General features: G+C 41.4%; 1 protein-coding gene across 35 annotated transcripts in view; it reads left to right on the top strand.

Annotated features, from left to right (window-relative positions):
* The window catches only part of CLASP1 (cytoplasmic linker associated protein 1), a 78,442-nt gene that overhangs the window by 55,349 nt on the left and 2,544 nt on the right, over positions 1 to 20,549 (top strand). For all 35 annotated transcript variants that reach the window (XM_061555477.1, XM_061555475.1, XM_061555482.1 and 32 more), the window contains 6 exons: positions 552 to 690; positions 2,775 to 3,024; positions 10,913 to 11,112; positions 12,247 to 12,375; positions 18,329 to 18,535; positions 19,732 to 19,848. In XM_061555477.1, coding sequence (XP_061411461.1) covers positions 552 to 690; positions 2,775 to 3,024; positions 10,913 to 11,112; positions 12,247 to 12,375; positions 18,329 to 18,535; positions 19,732 to 19,848 — 1,042 coding nt within the window. The remainder of the gene's footprint in view (positions 1 to 551; positions 691 to 2,774; positions 3,025 to 10,912; positions 11,113 to 12,246; positions 12,376 to 18,328; positions 18,536 to 19,731; positions 19,849 to 20,549) is intronic.

The following is a 20,549-nucleotide window of genomic DNA, read 5'->3' as shown; positions in this document are numbered from 1 at the left end:
CCGCTTGTTAACCTTAAAAATGCGTACCGTCTGCTTGCGCGTGGACGTCAAAGATCCCGTTACATCATTCACAAGAGTAGGCCATTGTGTGCCGGCGTCATGGTCCAAAATTTCCAGATATAAAAAATTGCCTGCAAATTACTCAGTTGGAATATACATAGCAACCATTGCCCCCCTATTGTGAAAATTTGGCAGGCCCCATCTGAAAACGATTCATGAGACTCAATTAGCCTTTTCTAGCTAAACAATTTTAATTAAATTACTGCAATAGTTTGGCCCAAAGCCTGCCCGAGGAACCAAACAGAAACTATTGCTGTTGACTTGTAATGTCTGTGCCAAAAAAGTAAATAAACGGACACCATAGGTTCCAGTCGGTTAGACTGTTGCTTGTACTTGGAGTACGTCTGCATGCGTGCGAGTGTGCACTTGCGTGTTTGTGTGTCACGATCCATGTCTCATGCATATTTCCCTTCCTGCTCGTGTGCGCACTAACCGTTGCGTGCACCTTGCGGTGTGCGTGCATTTGCAAAAACACATTGCCGGCGGGATAGCCTGCTGGACTACGACACGGAAAACCTGAATGCAGAGGACATCTACAGCTCCCTGCGCGGCGTATCGGAGGCCATACAGAACCTGAGCTTCCGTAGCCAGGAGGACCTAACCGAGCCACCCCGCAAGGAGAGTGACACAGTGAGCAGCCCACCCCATTTCCCATATCCTACACATTTCCCATAGCTTCCCTGTCTTCCATTTTATCCCCATCTCCCATAATCTTTCAAATCCCCATACCCTTTCCAGGCCCTGCACCACTTTCTTAACCCCATAATTAAGGAGAATGGCTGTTATCAACGGGCAGCGTCAAGAGTAGGTGGAGGATCTGTCAAAACAATATTTATCAACGGAGATTAATAATACCTGCTCTGTGGGTGCACACCACAATTTGTGGTTGTAGTCACATTCTATATTGTTTATAGGTTATAATTAGGTGACGAAGGAATAGCAAAACTACACGAACTCTGTCCTGAAGCCCTCTCATGGCTAGCTGACGTCGACATTGGCATTTAGCTCCTGAACATATTAGATTACACAAGATAGAATAGAATTAGGTATAAGATTCTTATTTTGTGAGAGTAACAAGAAGAACATTGGGAAAGTCAACTATGTATCAATAAGATGATAACCCTTATTCAGTAAGATGATCCCAGAGGTCTGGTTATCAACTGCAATTGCCGAGGGAGCAGAATAATCACTGACAGTGACATCCGACAAAGATGTAGTTTTAATATAGTGTGTAAATACACGCACACTTAGACTATGACCTATACTATAAGTAAACAATGAGTTTCCACTTTATTAAATTAAATTATTATACAAATGGATAAAAAAATTGGCTGAAATATTATTTTTCAGCAGAACATTGTATGGAATTGATGTTGGTGACAGCCAAAGGAAAGTACAAATTATGGAAATTTCTGGGGCATTTTTATTTGTTTAAAACAACCGTTGATAGACATACATTTTAATAGTTTCTAGTGTTGGGGTTTTTTCCCCCTAGTTTGTTGCCAAAACTCGTGAGGAATGTTGTCCCCATGTTTATCTTGCCAACACAAGAGGCTGGTCTGTGCTGGACCATTCTTGCATGTGTTTTGTATTGGCATAGAAGTTCTGCTGTTAGATGAATATTGTCGACTGCAATTTGAAGAATTAAATTATATATATTCTGGCTGAGGCTCCTTTACGGACATTTGCCTTGTTTGCTGGAAATGTTTTAACATCTGTTTGAAGTTAAGAATCCGTAGGCACATACCGCAGTAACGAATTCTAGCGACACAATATCAATACAATAATGGTTGCGTCACCCCAGGACTACAGAGGCAAGCATTGTATCGTCACGGAATTTTGCACTTACATTTGCCAAGACATCATCTCTCTTTGGATTGTTAGGCAACAAATTGCCTTGCAATCCAAAGACGAAGCTCCTAACGTATCACCAATCCCGAGCACCCTACCACTTTGCCAGGAGCCAAATCGCCCTTATGTGTCTCCCTTTAATTCTGCTTTAAATAGTCCCATCCTGGCAGAAAAATAACTTTGAAGTACAGCTAAGACATATATATCATGACAAACTGACACACGCATGTTCCCAAAATATACAGTTCTGCCGAAGACTGGTGTGTGTATTTGTAATGTAGGAAAGATGTGTTGATACTGAATGTGATGAAGTTCGACAGTCCTTGCTGAAAGTAGTATTCGTGACATTGTAAAAGCTGTTGTGGTTAGGATGTCTCCAATATCTTAGACTATTCCACATCGACGGCACCACTAGAAATTTATTACAAGACAATGGTGCTATATACATTCACTCTGCCATACGTTTTGAGAAAGGAGTTATGCTGCTTGCACATGATCCTAGATCTTATAATTTGGTTAAACATTTGTATTACACCACATTTTCTTGAATAAGATCATTTCTAAGATTCCCTTGTTTTTTTGTTAGGAAAGCCTCACTGCATTTTAACTTTCAGGAGGGTCCTGCTTTTGAGCTATTTGGCCATTTCCTTCACGTGTATTTGTTCGTGTAGAAGGAAGCTTATGTACTTACAAATAGATCGCACATATAAGGCGTAACCATTGCCAAATCCATTCAACGGGTCTGCAAAACACTCGCCATATTGACGTCTGCTGGCCATTTTATAGCCTGCGTTTAGCACAAGTGCGGCGGCTCCGTGGATAGACACGTGCGTGAGTGCGCTCTTCCCATTCCCCCCCGACAGGCATCGCGCGACAGCGGCATCGCGGCCTCGCTGACGGACGTGCGTGGGCCCAGCTCGGCGGACTCTGTCGACGGTCCGGCCGGCCGCACGGTGCTCGACAATAAGACGTCGTCGCTGCTCAACACGCTGGCCCCACGCCCGGCGGGCTCCAGCTCGCGGCCCGTGCGCGACTACAACCCGCTGCACTACGCCGACACGCTCATCGCCATCGGCTCGGTGCACGAGGACGAGGCTGGGCAGCTTCGTCACGGTACGTGCAGCGGCACTGAAAGCGCTCCGGGATGCTGCTCTGTATGAAGACCACTGTATCAATGGAAAATGTTGTCATCAATATTTCCCTGTTCAGCAACCCGTAAATAAGTTTAGCTTTTCCTCCAAAAGTAGCTTTTTTGATTATCCAGTTTACTTGTTGTTGCATTTTGATGTTTTCGTATCTTTTTTAAACACATTCCTGCGGAGGGAGCTGGTTGGAACGTTGGGTTGCTCGGTCAATGGCCAGGGTCAATGGTGGCGTGGTGTATTCCGCAAATATGCCCGACTGAGGGCGGGCACAAGCCGGCATGAGTAGGTTAAACGTTGAGTTTTATAAGGGTACCACGGGGTGACCAGCCCCTCCCCCACCCAGCCCCACCCCTCCCACCCCCCACCCAGCCCCACCCCTCCCACCCCCCACCCAGCCCCACCCTCCCCAACCAGCCCCTCCCCACCCAGCCCCTCCCTCCCCACCCAGCCCCTCCCTGCACGACGGACGGACAGACACAATAGTCCCCTGTGGGATGGTGTAACCAGGAGGTTCCTACCAGTACCAGTTAATTATCATTGAAACTGAAATAAAAGTACAGGTGTTTTCCTGCTCAAGTGTGGGGTGATAATCAAATCCAATGACATTACTGAGTAATAAGAGGCAATTATACATTTCTATTGCTGGGGCTGATATCTGCATTGAACAAAACTACTGTTGAGTAGCCATAAAGTGGTACTTATTTTAATCACCTTGCCGTGTGTCGTTACCCGCCTTAGCTCTACCTGGCTAGATAATACACCTGCTGGGGAATACACTTTTAAAGTTGTATAGGTATCATGGAGGTGGTCATCATATTTAAAAGATGCATGTGTGTGTATGGTCATTTCTGCGTTAATTAAATTTACAGCATGAGACAATAGAACCAAGTTTAACACAAACATAATTCACCTTCATCATCATCAGCCAATGTCTACCCACTGTTGGATGAAAGCCTCACCAAACCGTCGTAATCCTCCATGGTCCCGCCATGCCACAATCCAACTCCTGCTCACAAACTCATCTCGTCACTCCATCTCCACAATGGTTGTCGGTCTTCTTGGGCTCCCACCACCATCAGCGTCAATCAGCCATGATGCCTTCTCACGCTTAGTCCTGCCCAATCCCACTTATTGTGCCAGCCGATGAGTGTCTGTGATTTGCATTTGTTCCTTCCTCCAAGTGTTTCTTCTCTCTCTCTTTTCTGTGATTCCTAGCGTGCATTTCTATTATGCTTATTTCGTACACTTTTTGGGGCGATTGTAGATACTAATTATTTTTATACAGCAGGTTCGTGCACTGCATAAAATAGTATAAAATAAGAAATATATGCCACCATTGGAACCTCCTTTGCCAGTAGCAAAATATGATAATTGTTTTTTACCCTTTTATCTGCCAACAAAACTGACACCTTTTTTACAAGGAGTCATGTTTGCATTGACCACAATACCTGCGGTCAGAATGCAAACAAAGAAGCACAACTCTGATAATGTATCCACTGTCCTTGAAATTGATTGGTCCACACCAGAGACAGCTTTTCTTAGAGCCTAGTATTGTGGTCAATGCAAACATGAATCCTTGTAAAAAAGGTGTCAGTTTTGTTGCCAGATAAAAGGGTAAAAAATCAATTATCAAGAAATATATGGCTCATTCAAGAATCAAATTTAATAGCTACAGTACAAAACCATTCCTCCTCTGTGTATAATAATAAATACCATAATGCCTGACCTTTATAGTTATTTAAGAGGCATTTAATGGAGTAGAAATTGTCAATCAAGGTTTCGAAACCTAAGGCTTAAATAAAATATGAATAAACACATTTACAATATGGAGTGGCTTCATTGAGATTACATGAAGAGAATAACATGATGTTATGTTTTAATTTAACATTACCTTATTAATGTCAGTGTTGAAATGCGCTTTTATTACCACAGCAGTATAAAATAATAAGTTACGTATCATTTACTCTGGAAGTACAAATATTTGAAGTTGTGTAAATAGTTTTTTCCTGTTTTGCTTACCATAATTGGGTGATTGTGGAAATTAATATCAGATCAATGTATACAGGTAGAATACCAGTGTCACAGGAGGCAATCCACAGGAACATGTGAAAATCCCCAAAAAATCTAATCCATAAATAAAAAGGTGTCTGTCTGGTTTTTCAAGTCGTAGGGTTAGGGTACAGCCTCGCATACAGTTGCATGCAATGATTAATGGTCTGAGGGGTTTCTATTTTTTTTTAAATCCTTTATATTAAGTTCGCTTGCTTGCTTGCTTGCTTGCGTGCTTGCTTGCTTACGACCGTGCAAATCTTTCGGTCGTGTTTTAACCCACTTCCCGTGATCCAATCGAGCTGACGTTTTGCACACAGACTCGTTGTGCGAGACAATTAATGTTCGTGAAAATTTTTTTCAAAAATATTACACTGTTTAGGGAAAACAAATTAAATATTTAATTACCAATTGCTTAATGGTGGCAGACAATCATCTGACCCATAGGTGGCAGCCATCTCAAGCCAGAGGACGAGAGGACTCTAGCCGCCACGCATATAAAGGATTTATAGTGAAAAACTTTGTTTTTACGGGTTTACTTGTTATTGAGCGTGTTGGAATGTTGCTTGAAATAATACCTGATCCAGACACGATCGCAACATGCCTCTCCAGTCATCCTCCCAATTGCAGTGTGTCTTTAAAGCAAAAACCTCAATCTGACAAAAATATGGTCTAATTTGGCACGGTTTACTCGCGTAAACCATCATTGACGAGATTTCAGGCTATACGGAGGTTATTCTATTTTCTCAATCAAGCTCAATCCACTGCTGGATGAGGCCTTCCAATGCCGTTTCTATTTTGGAGATTATTGATCATACTTCACCACGCCAGTTGGTGTAGGTTGGTGAAGGTGAAGGCCTGAACCAGTTCCGATAACGCTCCCCACTGGCCGTTGCCACTCATTTTACTTAGGTGAGTCACAGGAAGTTGCTTAAGTCACACCAGACTGTTTAAAGTATCATAATTCAGCGTAAATGCTCAAACTAACCAAGGGAATTAATGATAGATCCTAAAGAGTAGAAATTGACATGCCTCAAGCTGTGTGCTGCATGGCTGCCTTCCTTGTTGGTTATTTATATTACTCGCGTGTTTACCTCGTCCTAGGACGGAAGCTGTAATATTTACGAAAAAATTTTGCAGAGTATCATTTTATCTTGTGTAAATTTAATGGCAGTGAATCTTGCACGAAAGTATGTCATCAAACACTTCACTGCATTTCACTGTAGCACTATTAATGGCAGTGATTATTGCACAAAACTACGTCATAAAACGCCTCACTTCATGTCACTGTAGCACTGTATATAACTGACCTTCAATTTTGATTTAAAGCTTTCATGACTGCAGGGATTCATATTCTTGGTTCTTTCGGTTAAGTCACATAGAAGGGAAACAATAAAATAAGAAAAATATAAAACAATAAAATTCTCCACAGCAAGAAAAGTTTATTGTGAAAACCACAGCAAGAAAATGTTCTTGCTGTGGTTTTCACACCTGATGATGATTGCTTGTGTGGCAATCGAAACGTCGTGATAATTTTATTGTTTTATATTTTTATTATTTTATTGTTTCCCTTCTACGTGACTTGACCGAAAGAACCAAGAATATGACCTTCAATTTGTTTAAATTCACTGCTCTGAAACTTTAATCTCTTCTGCTTTTGGTCACTGGGGTTGAAATTTATTGTAAATCAATACAATATCTGGAAAATCACCGAGAAATTTATATTTTACCATAATGTAGAAGCATAAATTAGACTTACCTTTTGTCTCAAGTGCTGAATAAATAAATAAAGACACCAAATCTAGTTTAACACGTAGGCTTTCGCGACTAATATTCATAATAAACGTTTTTGGGTTAGATCGCGTTATTTATAAATGTGTCGTAACCCTCCACCACCCGACACGGCCAATCGGCAAAAAAGTGTCACGTTGACAAAAGACAAATGGTTCACTACTTTAGCCCACTGGTGTGTTAAAGAGTGAATCCACAACATTTACAGTTTTGAGTACGACGTTTCGCTGGTAATTACATCCAGCGTAGACATTTATTAGATTCACTTTCAATAAAGAAATCTGCATGAGTGTAAAAATCCACCCACTCGTGAATATTAATGACGGGGGGGGGGGGGGGGGGGTGCGGCATGTGGAGTGACGTCACGCTCGTTACACAAACATACATTCTTGGCTCATCCTAGTAATGGTAATTTTTTTTTTATCAATTTGATGTATTATCTTAGGCGTTATATCAAGTCAGGTGGATCTGATTTTAAAGTATGTATAAAGAAAGTTATTTATTGGTAAATCACTAATAGCCTTTACAGAGCAAGATGACACCATATCTTTTGACTGCAGCAATTAATATTCTTTGGGTCTTTCGGTAAAGTCACGTAGATAGGTTCAAAGAAAATAACAAAAAACTACGACGTTTCAATCGCAACACAAGCGGTCGTCATCAGGAGGAAAGGGTCCTGATGACAACCGCTTGTGTTGCGATCGAAACGTCGTAGTTTTTTGTTATTTTCTTTGAACCTATCTACGTAACTTTACCAAAAGACCCAAAGAATAAGATGACACCATATTGTGTGATAGATACCTCATCACAAAAATAAGTGCAGGAAGTTTATGAAGATCTCTACAGCAAAAAAAAATATATCCCAGGAAAAAACTAATTTCAAATGAGAAGGAAGACATTTCAGGGGTCATACTTAAATAAAATAAATAATGTAACAATAGATTCAAAGCTTTCGTGACTGCGGGAATTACTCTTTGGTTTTTTTGGTAAAGTCACGTAGAAAATCAAATACTAATAGAATACGACGTTTCCGTTGCTACACAAGCAACCATCATTAGGTAAGAATGAATGATAAAACACAGACACGGAAACGACACAGGCAGACACATGCAGAGAGAGACACACAAAGACACACTGAGCGAGACACACACCAAGATAAAACACAGACACGGCAACAACATAGGCAGACAGACATATCTTTGTGTGTGTGTCTCTCTCTGCATGTTGTCTGCCTATCTTGTTTCTGTGTCTGTGTTTCCTTGGTGTGTGTCACGCTCGGTGTGTCTTTGTGTGTGTGTCTCTCTCTGCATGTGTCTGCCTGTGTTGTTTCCCTGTCTGTGTTTTATCATTCATTCTTACCCGATGATGGTTGCTTGTGTTGCAACCGAAACGTCGTATTCTATTATTATTAGATTTATTTTTCTACGTGACTTTACCGAAAGAACCAAAGAGTAATTTAACAAGATATTTCAATTCTAGATTTGAAGCTTTCGTGACTGCAAGGATTCATGTTCTTAGGTTTTTTCGGTAAAGTCACGTAGGTAAAACATCAAAATTAATCAAAAATAAAATAAAACAAAAATCACGACGTTTCGGAGGCAACACAAGTCTCCGGCTGTGACGGTCCCACCTGATGACGGAGACTTGTGTTGCCTCCGAAACGTCGTGATTTTTCACTATGAGACCTCTTTTACCAGTGGCAAAATATAGTAGTAGGTTTTTACCCTTTAAACTGGTACAAAACTGACACCTTTATACAAGGCATCATGTTTGCAATAACTGCAACACAAGCAGTCAAAATGCAAAGAAAAAGAAACAACTCTGATAATGGTAATGATATGTATGCACTGTCCTTGAAGCTGATTGGTCCACACCCGAGACAGCTTTCCTTTCCAATGGAGACTAGGCTCTAAGGAAAGCTGTCTCGGGTGTGGACCAATCAGCTTCAAGGACAGTGCATATCATTACCATTATCAGAGTTGTTTCTTTTTGTTAGCATTTTGACTGCTTGTGTTGCAGTTATTGCAAACATGATGCCTTGTATAAAGGTGTCAGTTTTGTACCAGTTTAAAGGGTAAAAACCTACTACTATGTCGTGATTTTTGTTTTATTTTATTTTTTTATTAATTTTGATGTTTTACCTACGTGACTTTACCGAAAAAACCTAAGAATAAGATATTTCAACTTAAACAAAATAGCAAACACTCAACCGATTTTCAAGTTTTTTTTGTAGTTTTCCATCACAGCTGTGAACGTGTCGGCCAACCCTCTGTACCTTTCCATGACCATTGCTTGTTCTTGTAATATCTGTCCAATTCCATCCTCATCTAGCTAAAGCCAGGACAATGCCCTTTCATCATTCTAACAGGGCTTGGCCGAATCCAGTTCAGGACCAAAATAACTCTAGATGCAGCGTGTCAGATTGGGCACGACCTTATAGGTACAATGATTCCTGAGCCACACCCACTTAACCCACCTACGATCAACACCCGCGAACCCTGCCCTTCAGCAGCCCACATGAAGGCACTTTACATCTATGTTGTGAAAATACACGTCCAGCGATTGTGTGGGGCTGGCTAGAACAGCCTCAATGGACCACACGTATTTTGATCAGCATTCCTGTGGGCACTTCCATCGTCCTGGAACCATTTAGGAATATTCATCAGGCATAACATGGATCCCAGTTCAGTGGACCAATAAAAAAAATGTACTTGCATTCACAGTAGTTCTTTATCTGGAGAGGTCTCAAAACATTTGTGGTAACTTTTAAATATACAATACCAGTTTTTGTCTTTTTTATTTATTGCTTATGTGTCTTTGTAGCTCGAGGGTTGAGTGCATTATCAGTTCACCATACAAGTCAAACACACCTTAAAATAATGTTTTAATATGATGGAGTAAAATTAAACTGTTCACAATTTTTTTGTGTCTAAAACAATCCTCTGGCTTTGTTGTAAATAAATGCGGTGCCTGTTCAGTTGGTTGTAGCCAGAATAGAACACTTTGTTTGTGTACCACGTCAAGCACTGACAAAAACATAACAGTATTTATTGATTTCAAGTAGCCTGTTGCACAAAAGATGAGCTACACATGCACAGACACACAGGGTGAGTCTTAAGTAAACACACATTCCAATTGTGGAGCAGTTTAAGCTGGGTTTGGGTTAGAAATTGTGAGGATAATTTTCTTTGTCACGTGTTTATGTTGTCATTGAGACTCACCTTGGCTAATGGAGCCGGCGCTGGAATGTCAAGGTATATCACTAACAACATTGTGTCATCTTGACATCGTCTCACTCAAAAAAACTGGCTTTGCAAATATCAGTGTGTTTAAGAAAGCGAAGTTTAATTTCAAACTCGTATTCATGACAAATATTATTACTCGTATTTGACGAAGGTACAATGTCTTCACAATTGCAAATAATTAACGAAGATGCATGAGGCTTTCCTAGGCCAAGGCAGGCAATTATGATTCAAAATATAACACTATGTAACACAATTTTTGTTTCTGGGTAGTAAGTGTTATTTTCTAATTGCTTATGCCTCAAAGGCATAGAAAATGGCTATTATTATTCCCCATAAACCTTGCTTTTGTGTCTACAACACTGTTTTGTCTCATTCATATAGTGTTCAAATAACATCGCCCCCCTACTCGCAGACTCATGCCCCATATTCCTCCTCTTGTAATTGAGACCATCCCAGTTTCTTGAGCTCTCATTTGGTTAAATAAAATTAACTTGAAGTTGGAACATGGTGCAGGTAAAAAAACACCTGTCTTTCTGCTTCATCCTTCAAACTGCTTGGCTTTGGAATTCCCCCTCATCATATTTTTTTCCCCAAGCGCTTATAACCATGCTTAAGAAACGGGTAAACTCTTTATCTACACCATTGCAACTTTAATTGTGTTGTTTGTTGCTAGCAACTTGACGTTTTGGGGGCTTTGGACCTGTGCTCAGTGCATGCCAGTAAGCCCTGATTCCCAAGCCATGACGGTTTCCCACGATCTTGCCGGCGTAGGTGACATGTCGGAACAGTGTGCCATGGTTTCGGACATCCTACGGGAGCTAGCGGCGGATGTGGACGGCAGCCGCGGGGAGGAGCGCCGCACGGCACTGCTGGAGCTGCTGAAGTTGGCACGGGAAGACGCGCTGGGCACCCGCGACGAGAGCTTCAAGGCCATACTTGTCACGTTGCTGGACACGCTCAAGGACGCGGACGTGAGGACACATTGCACCACACCACCTCGCTTCCGTCACCTTAAACACTCCGACAATTCAAACTGCATGCAGCCTGCATTCTACATGGGTACTGAGTAAAGCGGGGGCGGGGGATAATAGTGCTCGCGTGTGATCTCTGCGATCGGACTCTCGAGGAAGCGCGAGCTCCGACGTGTGTCCGTATGCAGGTAGTCTTGCATCACCCATTGAACGTTGTGTCCTGAATTGGACTGACCTCGGGATGAGGTTCAGAGGCTGTATGGATTCGGTTCAGAGGCTGTGTGTTTTCAGTAAAAGTACAACTTTAAAATTACTTTAATCACATTTATTTTCGGGTGCAACTCCAAATGTTATTTCTTTTGGATGTTTGCAAACAAAACGTATCAGTGCTCTCAATTGCATGGTGCATCTTTTTGCATAATCACAGACGCTATGTGTAAAACAAAATTGGCATTAACTAAATTTGTATGCAGAGAATATTCCTATGGCAGTAAAACTGCTTATAATATAATAGTCTATAGAACACCTGTAGCTTTTTCCCACGTATAATCGCTCATGAATTGGCTGAAAACGTCTTGATTTATCCACAGCTTTGACAATTGTTGGTGCTGGCTCACTGCCTGGCTGCCTTCCAGTTTGTCTGTGGTTCCTCAGCAATTGTGAGACGCAGTTTGTACGAGTAATGCGATATAAAATTAAACATTGTAATTATTGCCATGTCATTTAAGGTGTGAAATGACAAATCTGTATCCTAATTTGTGGAATTCATAGATAAATGGCAAGCAGTGGTTATGGTTTAAGATCAGTCGAATTTTCATTATACTTTAATGAAGCGTAACATGAAACACCATAATTAGGGGTGCTTTAATGATATATTAAAACTTTTTCAAAGTTGAATATGGCAAGGAGCGATATGACAAGGTGTGAAAAAGTTGGACATTTTCCATGCAATATTTTATCCATTTGCATTCACTATTTTTGCATTCAATAGGTGCTTTATTTGTGAATTGTACATATTAAATCTGCTGATGAAAGCAATTATAGTGATGGAGCATGGAGCCATTACGTTGACACATCGGCTGTGGTGTGTGCCCGTGCGACTCACCGCATGCTGTTCTCACTCTGCGAGCGCAGTACACGGTGCGGACGCTGGCTCTCCGTGTGTTGCGGGAAATCGTGCGCAATCGGCCCGACCCGTTCAAGAACTATGCCGAGCTGACCATCATCAGAAGCCTGGAGGCGCACAAAGACCCTCACAAGGAGGTGCGTCTTTTGCTTTGAGCGGTGTTTTCATCGTTTAACGTTCACCAGGTGTGCTGCTGCCTTTGCCTATATTACATTGATTTTGAGGAGGGGTTGGTGAATCATGCATAGATCCAGCCGGCTTTAGACACCCACCTACAGGGCAATGAGGGCTCTAGGGAAGGCAGTGCAGTAAGTAGGTTTCTCTTATATAGCTATCTGCGCTAATTATAACATTGAAGCCAATTTCGAGTGCCTGAGTCCAAGCCCAAACCTACACCTGCGACGTGCAGCCCTGGAGTAAGGTCGCAGTTTGTATGGTTGCGAGATTCATGTCGATTTAGAGTGACATTTGGTTGAGAGGCTCATTCTGACTGTGCTATCACGATACTCAATACAAAGATGACCCAGCCACACTTAGGGTATTTTTCAGGCAAAGCCATTATCGAAAGTTCCAGTGTGTGGGGTTTGGTTTCCACATCTGTCATTGGCTTATAAAGGGAGAATCTGGTCAATTTTGTCCCCATGAGCAATTCAAGGAGACGTTGTAAAAAGGTCCAGAAACCACAATGACAAAGATCCCCCGTATAGCCTTAACAGACTGTTGGGGCAAGTGGGTGGCCAGGACCGGTTCAGATAAAAGTCACTGGTGTTGGCCATGAGCATGTTAACCGCTATACTATCGTTCCCCACAAGAAACCACGCGCACTTGCTGACTGACATCACACCAAACTAAGTTTAGCAATCCGCTATATTAACGGAGCTTTTATCTTGAACTGTGGAGCATGGTGGGTGAATATAATTTTAGGGATTGCTGCACGATATTAGTCGAATAAATCACCTGAATACAGTTGATGGATTTCTTTCTGGCATAACGTAGGCTATATTGAACTTTTAGATCACTTTTATAGAGACTTTTAAGAAAATCTTCCTAAAAATAGCAAAAAGTTATAGGCCCAAGCTCTTTATAGATGCAATTCGCTCCTGATGACAGTTGGTTTTGGTTTCTATATACTGAATTAAATGTTTCAACAAGTAAAACAGTTAAAATTAATTAATTTAGCTCCTTTAATTATTGAAACTTTGTGTGTGCTCTTTACACTGCATTGACACGTGCACAATATAAAATAACCTTCAGTGTTGCCATCGATAACGATCAGTGTCATTCTAATAATATGGAGATTGACGCTTTCTTAAACAAGAAATCCGAACTGACACCGTGCACCTCCACCCATATGAGTGTACACGAGCGAGTGTTGTGTATGACCTAATGCAAAGTTTTGTAAACATTGTTCTTGTTGCTACAATATCGATTTACATAATTTGACATGAAGATGGCCTGATAAGTTGTTGAAAAATGTTGCTCTGTCTTGGCTGAATATTTTTTTTTCCTATTTTTAAAGCGCTTATTACTTTGTTCTAACCTGTTCACCTCCTGGTGCCAGATTCTGAGCATTCCTTTTGGCTCCTATGTCCACTGCACACAAGCGTCGCTTGAAAGCAGCCCTGTGTCCTTTCAGGCGATCCCACCTTTCCGCCAACAAGGGGGGGGGGGGGGGGGGCAGCATCACACATGAACTGTCCAGAACACATATCGGCCATGTGACGCTCACATCATGTGTCAAAGGGGCACCTCAGTGTGATGGGTCAGAGCGTCTTGCTGAAGTCAACTAGTAGTTTTGTGACATCTTTCTTAGACATACTCTTTGGTTTTTCGGTAAAGTCGCGTAGGTTAAAAGAAAAAAAATTAATTAAATCACGACGTTTCGGAGGCAGCACAAGCTTCCGTCTTCAGGTGAAACCGTCACAGCAAAATTGCTGTGACGGTTTTCTTTTAACCTACGTGACTTTACCGAAAAAAACAAAGAGTGTGAATCCTTGCAGTCACGAAAGCTTCAAATCTAGAATCTTTCTTAGAGCGGGTAAAAACATGTAAGTGTACATTACATTGGATGACACTCTTCAGCCCTATGGTAGCTTCTCCCATATAAATAAATTGTCAGCCATGTTATTATCATTACTAGATTAAGGCCTACCCACCACACCATTGTCATCCTTCATCGTTCTGGGATGCCGTGTATTCCATCTCACTCCTGCACATGAGCTGATCTCATCGCTCTACTACTGCGGTGTGGTCATCCTCTGGGCGGTGTTCCCTGCTTTGTTATTTCATCGCCAATCTCGTCTCACCTATTGGCCATTATCCCTTCTCGTGATGTTTACTATATAAGCCCACTCACTTACTTTTCTTAAGAATCGGTATATTGTCTCTGTTTTATGTTTGTTTCCCGATTCATGTGTTGCTATTTGTCTCCATGAAGTTCCAGTCATGCACCTCTCCATACTTCTTTGTGTATTATTCAGCTTTTGTTCCATTTGCTTTGTCAGTGCCCATGTTTTTTTATGCTCCCATGTTTTATATTACAACCAGTGCACTTTAGCTATTTCCTGTGGATAATTTCCATTGGTGGTTATCGTGTCAATTCCTGTTCTATTAATAAGATAAATATTTAGAGAGTGGCAAGTGTCAGGAAATGAAGATGCGTTGTGAGCAGTTGGCAGACAGCAGAATGTGCATTTTGCCACTTAATCGCAGCTGGTGCCAAAGACAGAGGCTCAAAAAGCCAATGTGTGTCACCTGACGGCTGGTTCATCTATCTCCCTGCCTGTCTCACACGCGGGCTCACGGTAGTAGCAGGAGAGGCAGCAGTCAGCTTGGGCCTTTGCACCTTTCGTTTTATTTTCTTTACCTGTGTAGAGTGTTGGACTTGTGCATACTTTGTTTACATTCAAAATACTGTGTACGTGTATACCCCGCTCAGACGATGGGTCTTGGTCTGTAGAATCAAATGCGCACCCTAAGTTGCCGTGACTTAATTTTACACTTACATTCAGGGAAGCGGTCTGTCCCCCTAACTTTATTTATTTTCTCTTTAACTCTATTCATTCGATTTCTCCCCACTTCCTTAGTTTATTTACATGTCCTTTAAAAAAAAGATCTTACATTCAGTTACTTTTAATTGTTTTAATAAAAAATATATATTTAGGCTTGATATTTACAAGAAAATTATTTTGGCTTGATCTTTACTAAAAAATTTTATTCTGGATTTGCTGAATATCCTCATGCACCCCAGCTCCATTCAGTCGTATGTGGCTTCTTCAGTGTTATGGTGATTACACTTTTAATCCCGCCTGGCTCCACTCTTTGCAAGAGGAGCCACCGTTGTAGGTGAAAGGGTTCAATAAAATGCATGAAGCTTTCTTCGGTTTGCAATACATTGCACCAAATACCGGCCACGGGACTGTGTTTGCGTGTTTACACAAGGGGCAGGGGGTCTTTGCCAGCATGCAACTGCCATCGGAGCATTGTTTTCACGTAGATGTGAACGGCCTTGCATCATGATCTGTATGCAAGGTATGTCAATACAATGATGGCAAATTAAAGACCAAGCAGGAAGGTGGCAGGATAAGGATGAGCAAAAACTAAGAGGTGCATGATTAAGATATATTCTGTATGGATATGTGGAATGGAAGTGAAAGATAAATGTTTACCGATTGCTTTCAAGCTATTCCATGGTTATACTTTTTCAGTAAAAACTGCATATTGAGCAACAGTAGAAATGTGAGTAAGACAATTATATTAGTTTGCAATTTGCACTAGGCCCTGGCCCACACTTATATTTCCCCTGGGTTATGCAGTTTAGGTGCTCCACATGGGTAACAGAAGCATATTTATCACTGCTGAATTATGGTAAGGCACATGTAAAGGGTTAACAGCTCCTCTGCAATTCAATGTCATTACACTGACAGTGTTGGTTAGGGTTGGGACACTGTTAGCAATGGAGTTTGCAAGCGTGTCTTCATTGAAGGGAATCTCGGCATGCTAGAGCATATCGCTTTTGCCAGGTGAGACTGTCAGCTGGAAGGTTAGTATGTCCGTGCACACTGGGTAACAAACCGGACCACTTTGCGCACGTGTCAGAAATTCCAAAGCAAGGCAGTCGCTCACGCCATGGCATGCTGCCTGGCTTGTTCCTGAATAATTACATGGTCTATCCCTAAAACCATCAGTTGTATGTTATCTCAAAAGTGGCCCCATTGTGTTCTGTACTGCGACGAATTAGTTGACCAATTAACAGGTGGCAAATAAGTGGTAAACAGGTGTTAGATTGTTTTTTTTGTTAGTTTATTTTTAATATAAAAAGAAGCCAACATTAACGAGCTAAGAACACCTCTGACATCAGGAGATTGTGAAGGTATTTTGCGAATGCCCCTTGACGTCCAGATATCTGTAATCTGCTGTTACTCAGAAGACATCGATTTGGGTTTTGGCTGGTTCGATGCAAGGCCAGCCTGGATAGAAGTGGACAAAGAAGGCACTGGTTGTTTGTTATGGTAGAAATGTATGTTAGATCATAAAGATGAGCAGCTCAAGATTTTTTCAGACTGGGGTTGATGGAACAGGGTGGTACCAGAAAGCAAGCCTGCTGTGTTTTGTGCAAATATGACCAACGTAGTTTCAGCAGAACAGCAGATGCTCGTGTTTTAGCCAGATATGTGGGAACAAATTATTTTTAAATTAGTTTGTGACATAGATAAGGAGCTTTAAATTCATAGCTTTTCAGTTCTGTCATTTAAAAATAGCACCCCCCCCCCCATCAGTCTTGATGGCAATGGGTTTGTGACTAATTAATAAGACTAAGTACACGTGATATTTGTTTGTAATTAATGCAGGTTATATTTCAGACCACAGTGTGTATTTACAACGGAAATTGTAACTTGCGGTGATATTACACAATGTTATCGTGGTTGTTAAACCTACTGTGAGTCAAGGAAAAAATAAAGCAATTATTCTGCTGCTAAAATAAGTTGATCCTAAATGGAGAGAATGACATTCTTTGTGTGGTATCATTCTCTGGCAATTTTAATTGTGTTTATATCAGGTAAATGTTTATACAATATTCACAATCATGATGTAAAAATTATACTTTTAATTATAAAGTTAAACTTAAATAACCGCATTGGCAGTGGAAAGTGACAAATATAAAAGACCAAACTATAAATAAATTAGTACTACAGTAAAACCTTGGATTGCAAGTAGTAACTTGGTCTGTGAGTGTTTTGCAAGACGAGCAAATTTTTTAAATAAATATTACTTTGATAAACGAGCGTCACGTGATCACAACTGATATACGAGTGCTTTGGATTACAAACGTTTCCGGAACGAATTATGCTCGCAATCCAAGGTTTTACTGTACTTTATTATTGCCGAAGGCAGAGTGCCAAATGTGATATTATTACGCCATTTTTAAAGTTACTCTATTTTTTTTGGACTATTACCATGAAGAAAGTTACAATAAACTTAACAGAAATGGAGTAAGGCAAAGATACATATTTTCACCAAAGTTCATATTATTTATCTTGTAACAGTAAATAAAAGTCGTATTACACTCCACAGCATTCATTATTCAAATATGCTTGGCATACAAATGCAGCTTTTACGTCTTCATTTATTTTATCCTTTTTATAATTGCTCGAGTGAGGCCAATGCAGTGGAGCCAATTCACAATGAGACCTATTTGTATTCTTAGGTTTTTTCGGTAAAGTCACGTAGGTAAAAAATTTAAATTAATGAAAGTAAAATAAAATACAATTATTTAAATTAATAAAAGTTAAATAAAATAAAATAATTATTTTATTTTTATTTTACTTTTATTAATTCTAATTTTTTACCTACGTGACTTTACCGAAAAAACCTAAGAATATGAATGCACTTACGAAAGCTTCAAATCTAGAATTGAGACCTATTTGACTGTACCATATGTGGAAAACAGTTAACGATAGTGTAGAGGTGGCTGCAAGCCCTCTTTTATGCCCAATATATGCAGCAAAGTGGCTCATACTCTCCACTTGCCCTCACCGTCATACTTCAGCGTTAACGCACGGACATCACCACCCTGACTCCCCCGTGTAGGTGGTGCGTGCGGCAGAGGAGACGGCCATGGCCTTGGCAACATCGATCCAGCCTGAGCAGTGCCTGCAGGTCCTGTGTCCCATCGTGCAGACGGCCACCTACCCCACGAACCTGGCGGCCATAAAGATGCTCACGCGGGTGGTGGAGCGCATTTCGCACGGGGACCTGCTTCCGCTGGTGCCCGCAGTCATCCCGGGCCTGCTGCAGGTACGACCATTGGCATCGTAGCATCGCGTCTACAGGCCACATCTCATGAACGTACGTCATCGTTCAAGAATTTCAACGAGTGAACGCTTTGGCTGGAGTTTGTTTGCGTGGAAGCAATGCTAAGCCGCGCAGCACCATTGTCAGTACTAACTGTAAGAGTCATGATCAGCTTGAATTGTGATGGTTAGAAAGGTTATGTTGCTCAAATATGTGGAATTGTTTTTTCACGTCTTATAGTTTTAGAATGAAACAAGATTGGATATTATTTTTTGATGTTACCTTTCCACCTTTGTATGTGGGCTATAGTTTGTGCAGAAGTACAAAATGTGGAATACCATTCCCAATTAGTCACAGAGATACTCTGGGGGACTGCCTTTCCCTACCCTGTCAATGTTTCAGTATTAGAATGGTTGCGAAGATCGAGTGTAATTGAAGTACGCGGATGCTTGATAGCTGACAAAGTCTTCGCCGTTGTTTCTTCCATTAACATGGTCAATTTTCCTTCAATAAATCTCCTGAAGCAGAAGATTAGTGCTGGATACAACTGCATTTGTAAACGTTATTTGTGACTTCCATCCTTACCCATATATATCGATAATTCAATTTCAATGTGCAATTTTATTCGGGGACTGTGTGTTGTCTTGGTGTGGTCTGGAATTTTTTTTGCAGTTGTTTTACTGCCTTGCTCAAGCTTTGGAATTGGTGTACTTATGCAATTTGAACTTGTATACTTTATCTATTTGTTCTTTTTATTTGTCGTGATTTGCTTACTGTCAATATACTTCGTACTCCTATCTGTTTTTGTATTGTTTGTTGTAACTTTCTGACCCGCCCTTACTGGGCATCTGTGAAAAGGAGCTTCATAGCTGATTGGATTTCTCCAGCATAAATAAAGATTCTGATTCTATCGACACCACAATGCTAATTCGCTGCCCACTGATTTCCTATGAAGTGAACTTGTCACGTTAATCTCTTATTCACGGCATGCGATCTGGATGGTGTGCGGCGGCCACGGGCATGCCGTCGTGAACACTGCATTAATCGGTGCAATTCGTTTATCGTGCTGCTCGAGAACAACTACGTACGGTCGGTTGTGACGGTTGATGGTTTTGTTAGCAATCGTGTTTCCTCCGCATCCTCGAGTAATTTGCGTGCCGGTGTGGCGGGCTTACGTGCGTGCGTGCATCTGCATGCAGGGATACGACAACACGGAGAGCAGCGTGCGCAAGGCGAGCGTGTTCTGCCTGGTGGCCGTGCACTCTGTCATTGGGGATGACCTCAAGCCGCACCTTGCGCAGCTCACAGGCAGCAAGGTGCTCTCTCCGATTCCATATTGTATGGGCACCCCCCCCCCCCCCCCCCCCCCCCCGTGCCACCTAGCTCTTTTGTATTGATACGTACATCCCTTTTTATTAATGCGCATACAACACGTAAAGGTAGCCAATATGAGGGACCTGGTTAAAGTGTTGGTGGAACAGAAGTTTCTGCCAGCTAAATTGCAATTGTTTGGTGTTAATTTAGTGATAATGAATTGGAAGCAATTGAAGGGGTCTCAGAAGTAGTTCTGTGAAGCCACTTTCTAGAAACCATTGTCTAACAGGTAGTGGTGCACTTCTTTTGCAAGAACTCCCGATGGAATTTCTTCATTTCATGATGCAATGCCGATAACAACCATTGAAGTACTATTGTTAAATTAGATGTTTAACATGTAAAGTGGAATCTTTCGGGGGTTCGCCCGATTTGGCGAGCTGGCATCCTCTGTTGCTGTGATTTTATGACTCAGTTGAACTATTGCATTTTCTCAGTGCTCGCACTAGTGTAGTTATGTTCGGTGTTTGATGCAGTTTACTTTCACATGAGTGACTTTGCACCACAGAATGTGCTACATGTGACCAGTAGTAGAAATGGCAGCTGTGGCTGGTCCATGATGTCCCTTGGCAGCCCAGTCCATGAACCCATGGTTGCCAATGCATTAGAAATAAGAGACTCCTCTGAAGTATGAAGTTGTAAGTTT

The sequence above is a fragment of the Lethenteron reissneri genome, chromosome 21 (genome assembly GCF_015708825.2).
Source record: "Lethenteron reissneri isolate LAM-NWPU_2019-01 chromosome 21, ASM1570882v1, whole genome shotgun sequence".
NCBI lineage: Eukaryota > Metazoa > Chordata > Hyperoartia > Petromyzontiformes > Petromyzontidae > Lethenteron > Lethenteron reissneri.
This window is presented reverse-complemented; position numbering and strand designations above follow the sequence as displayed.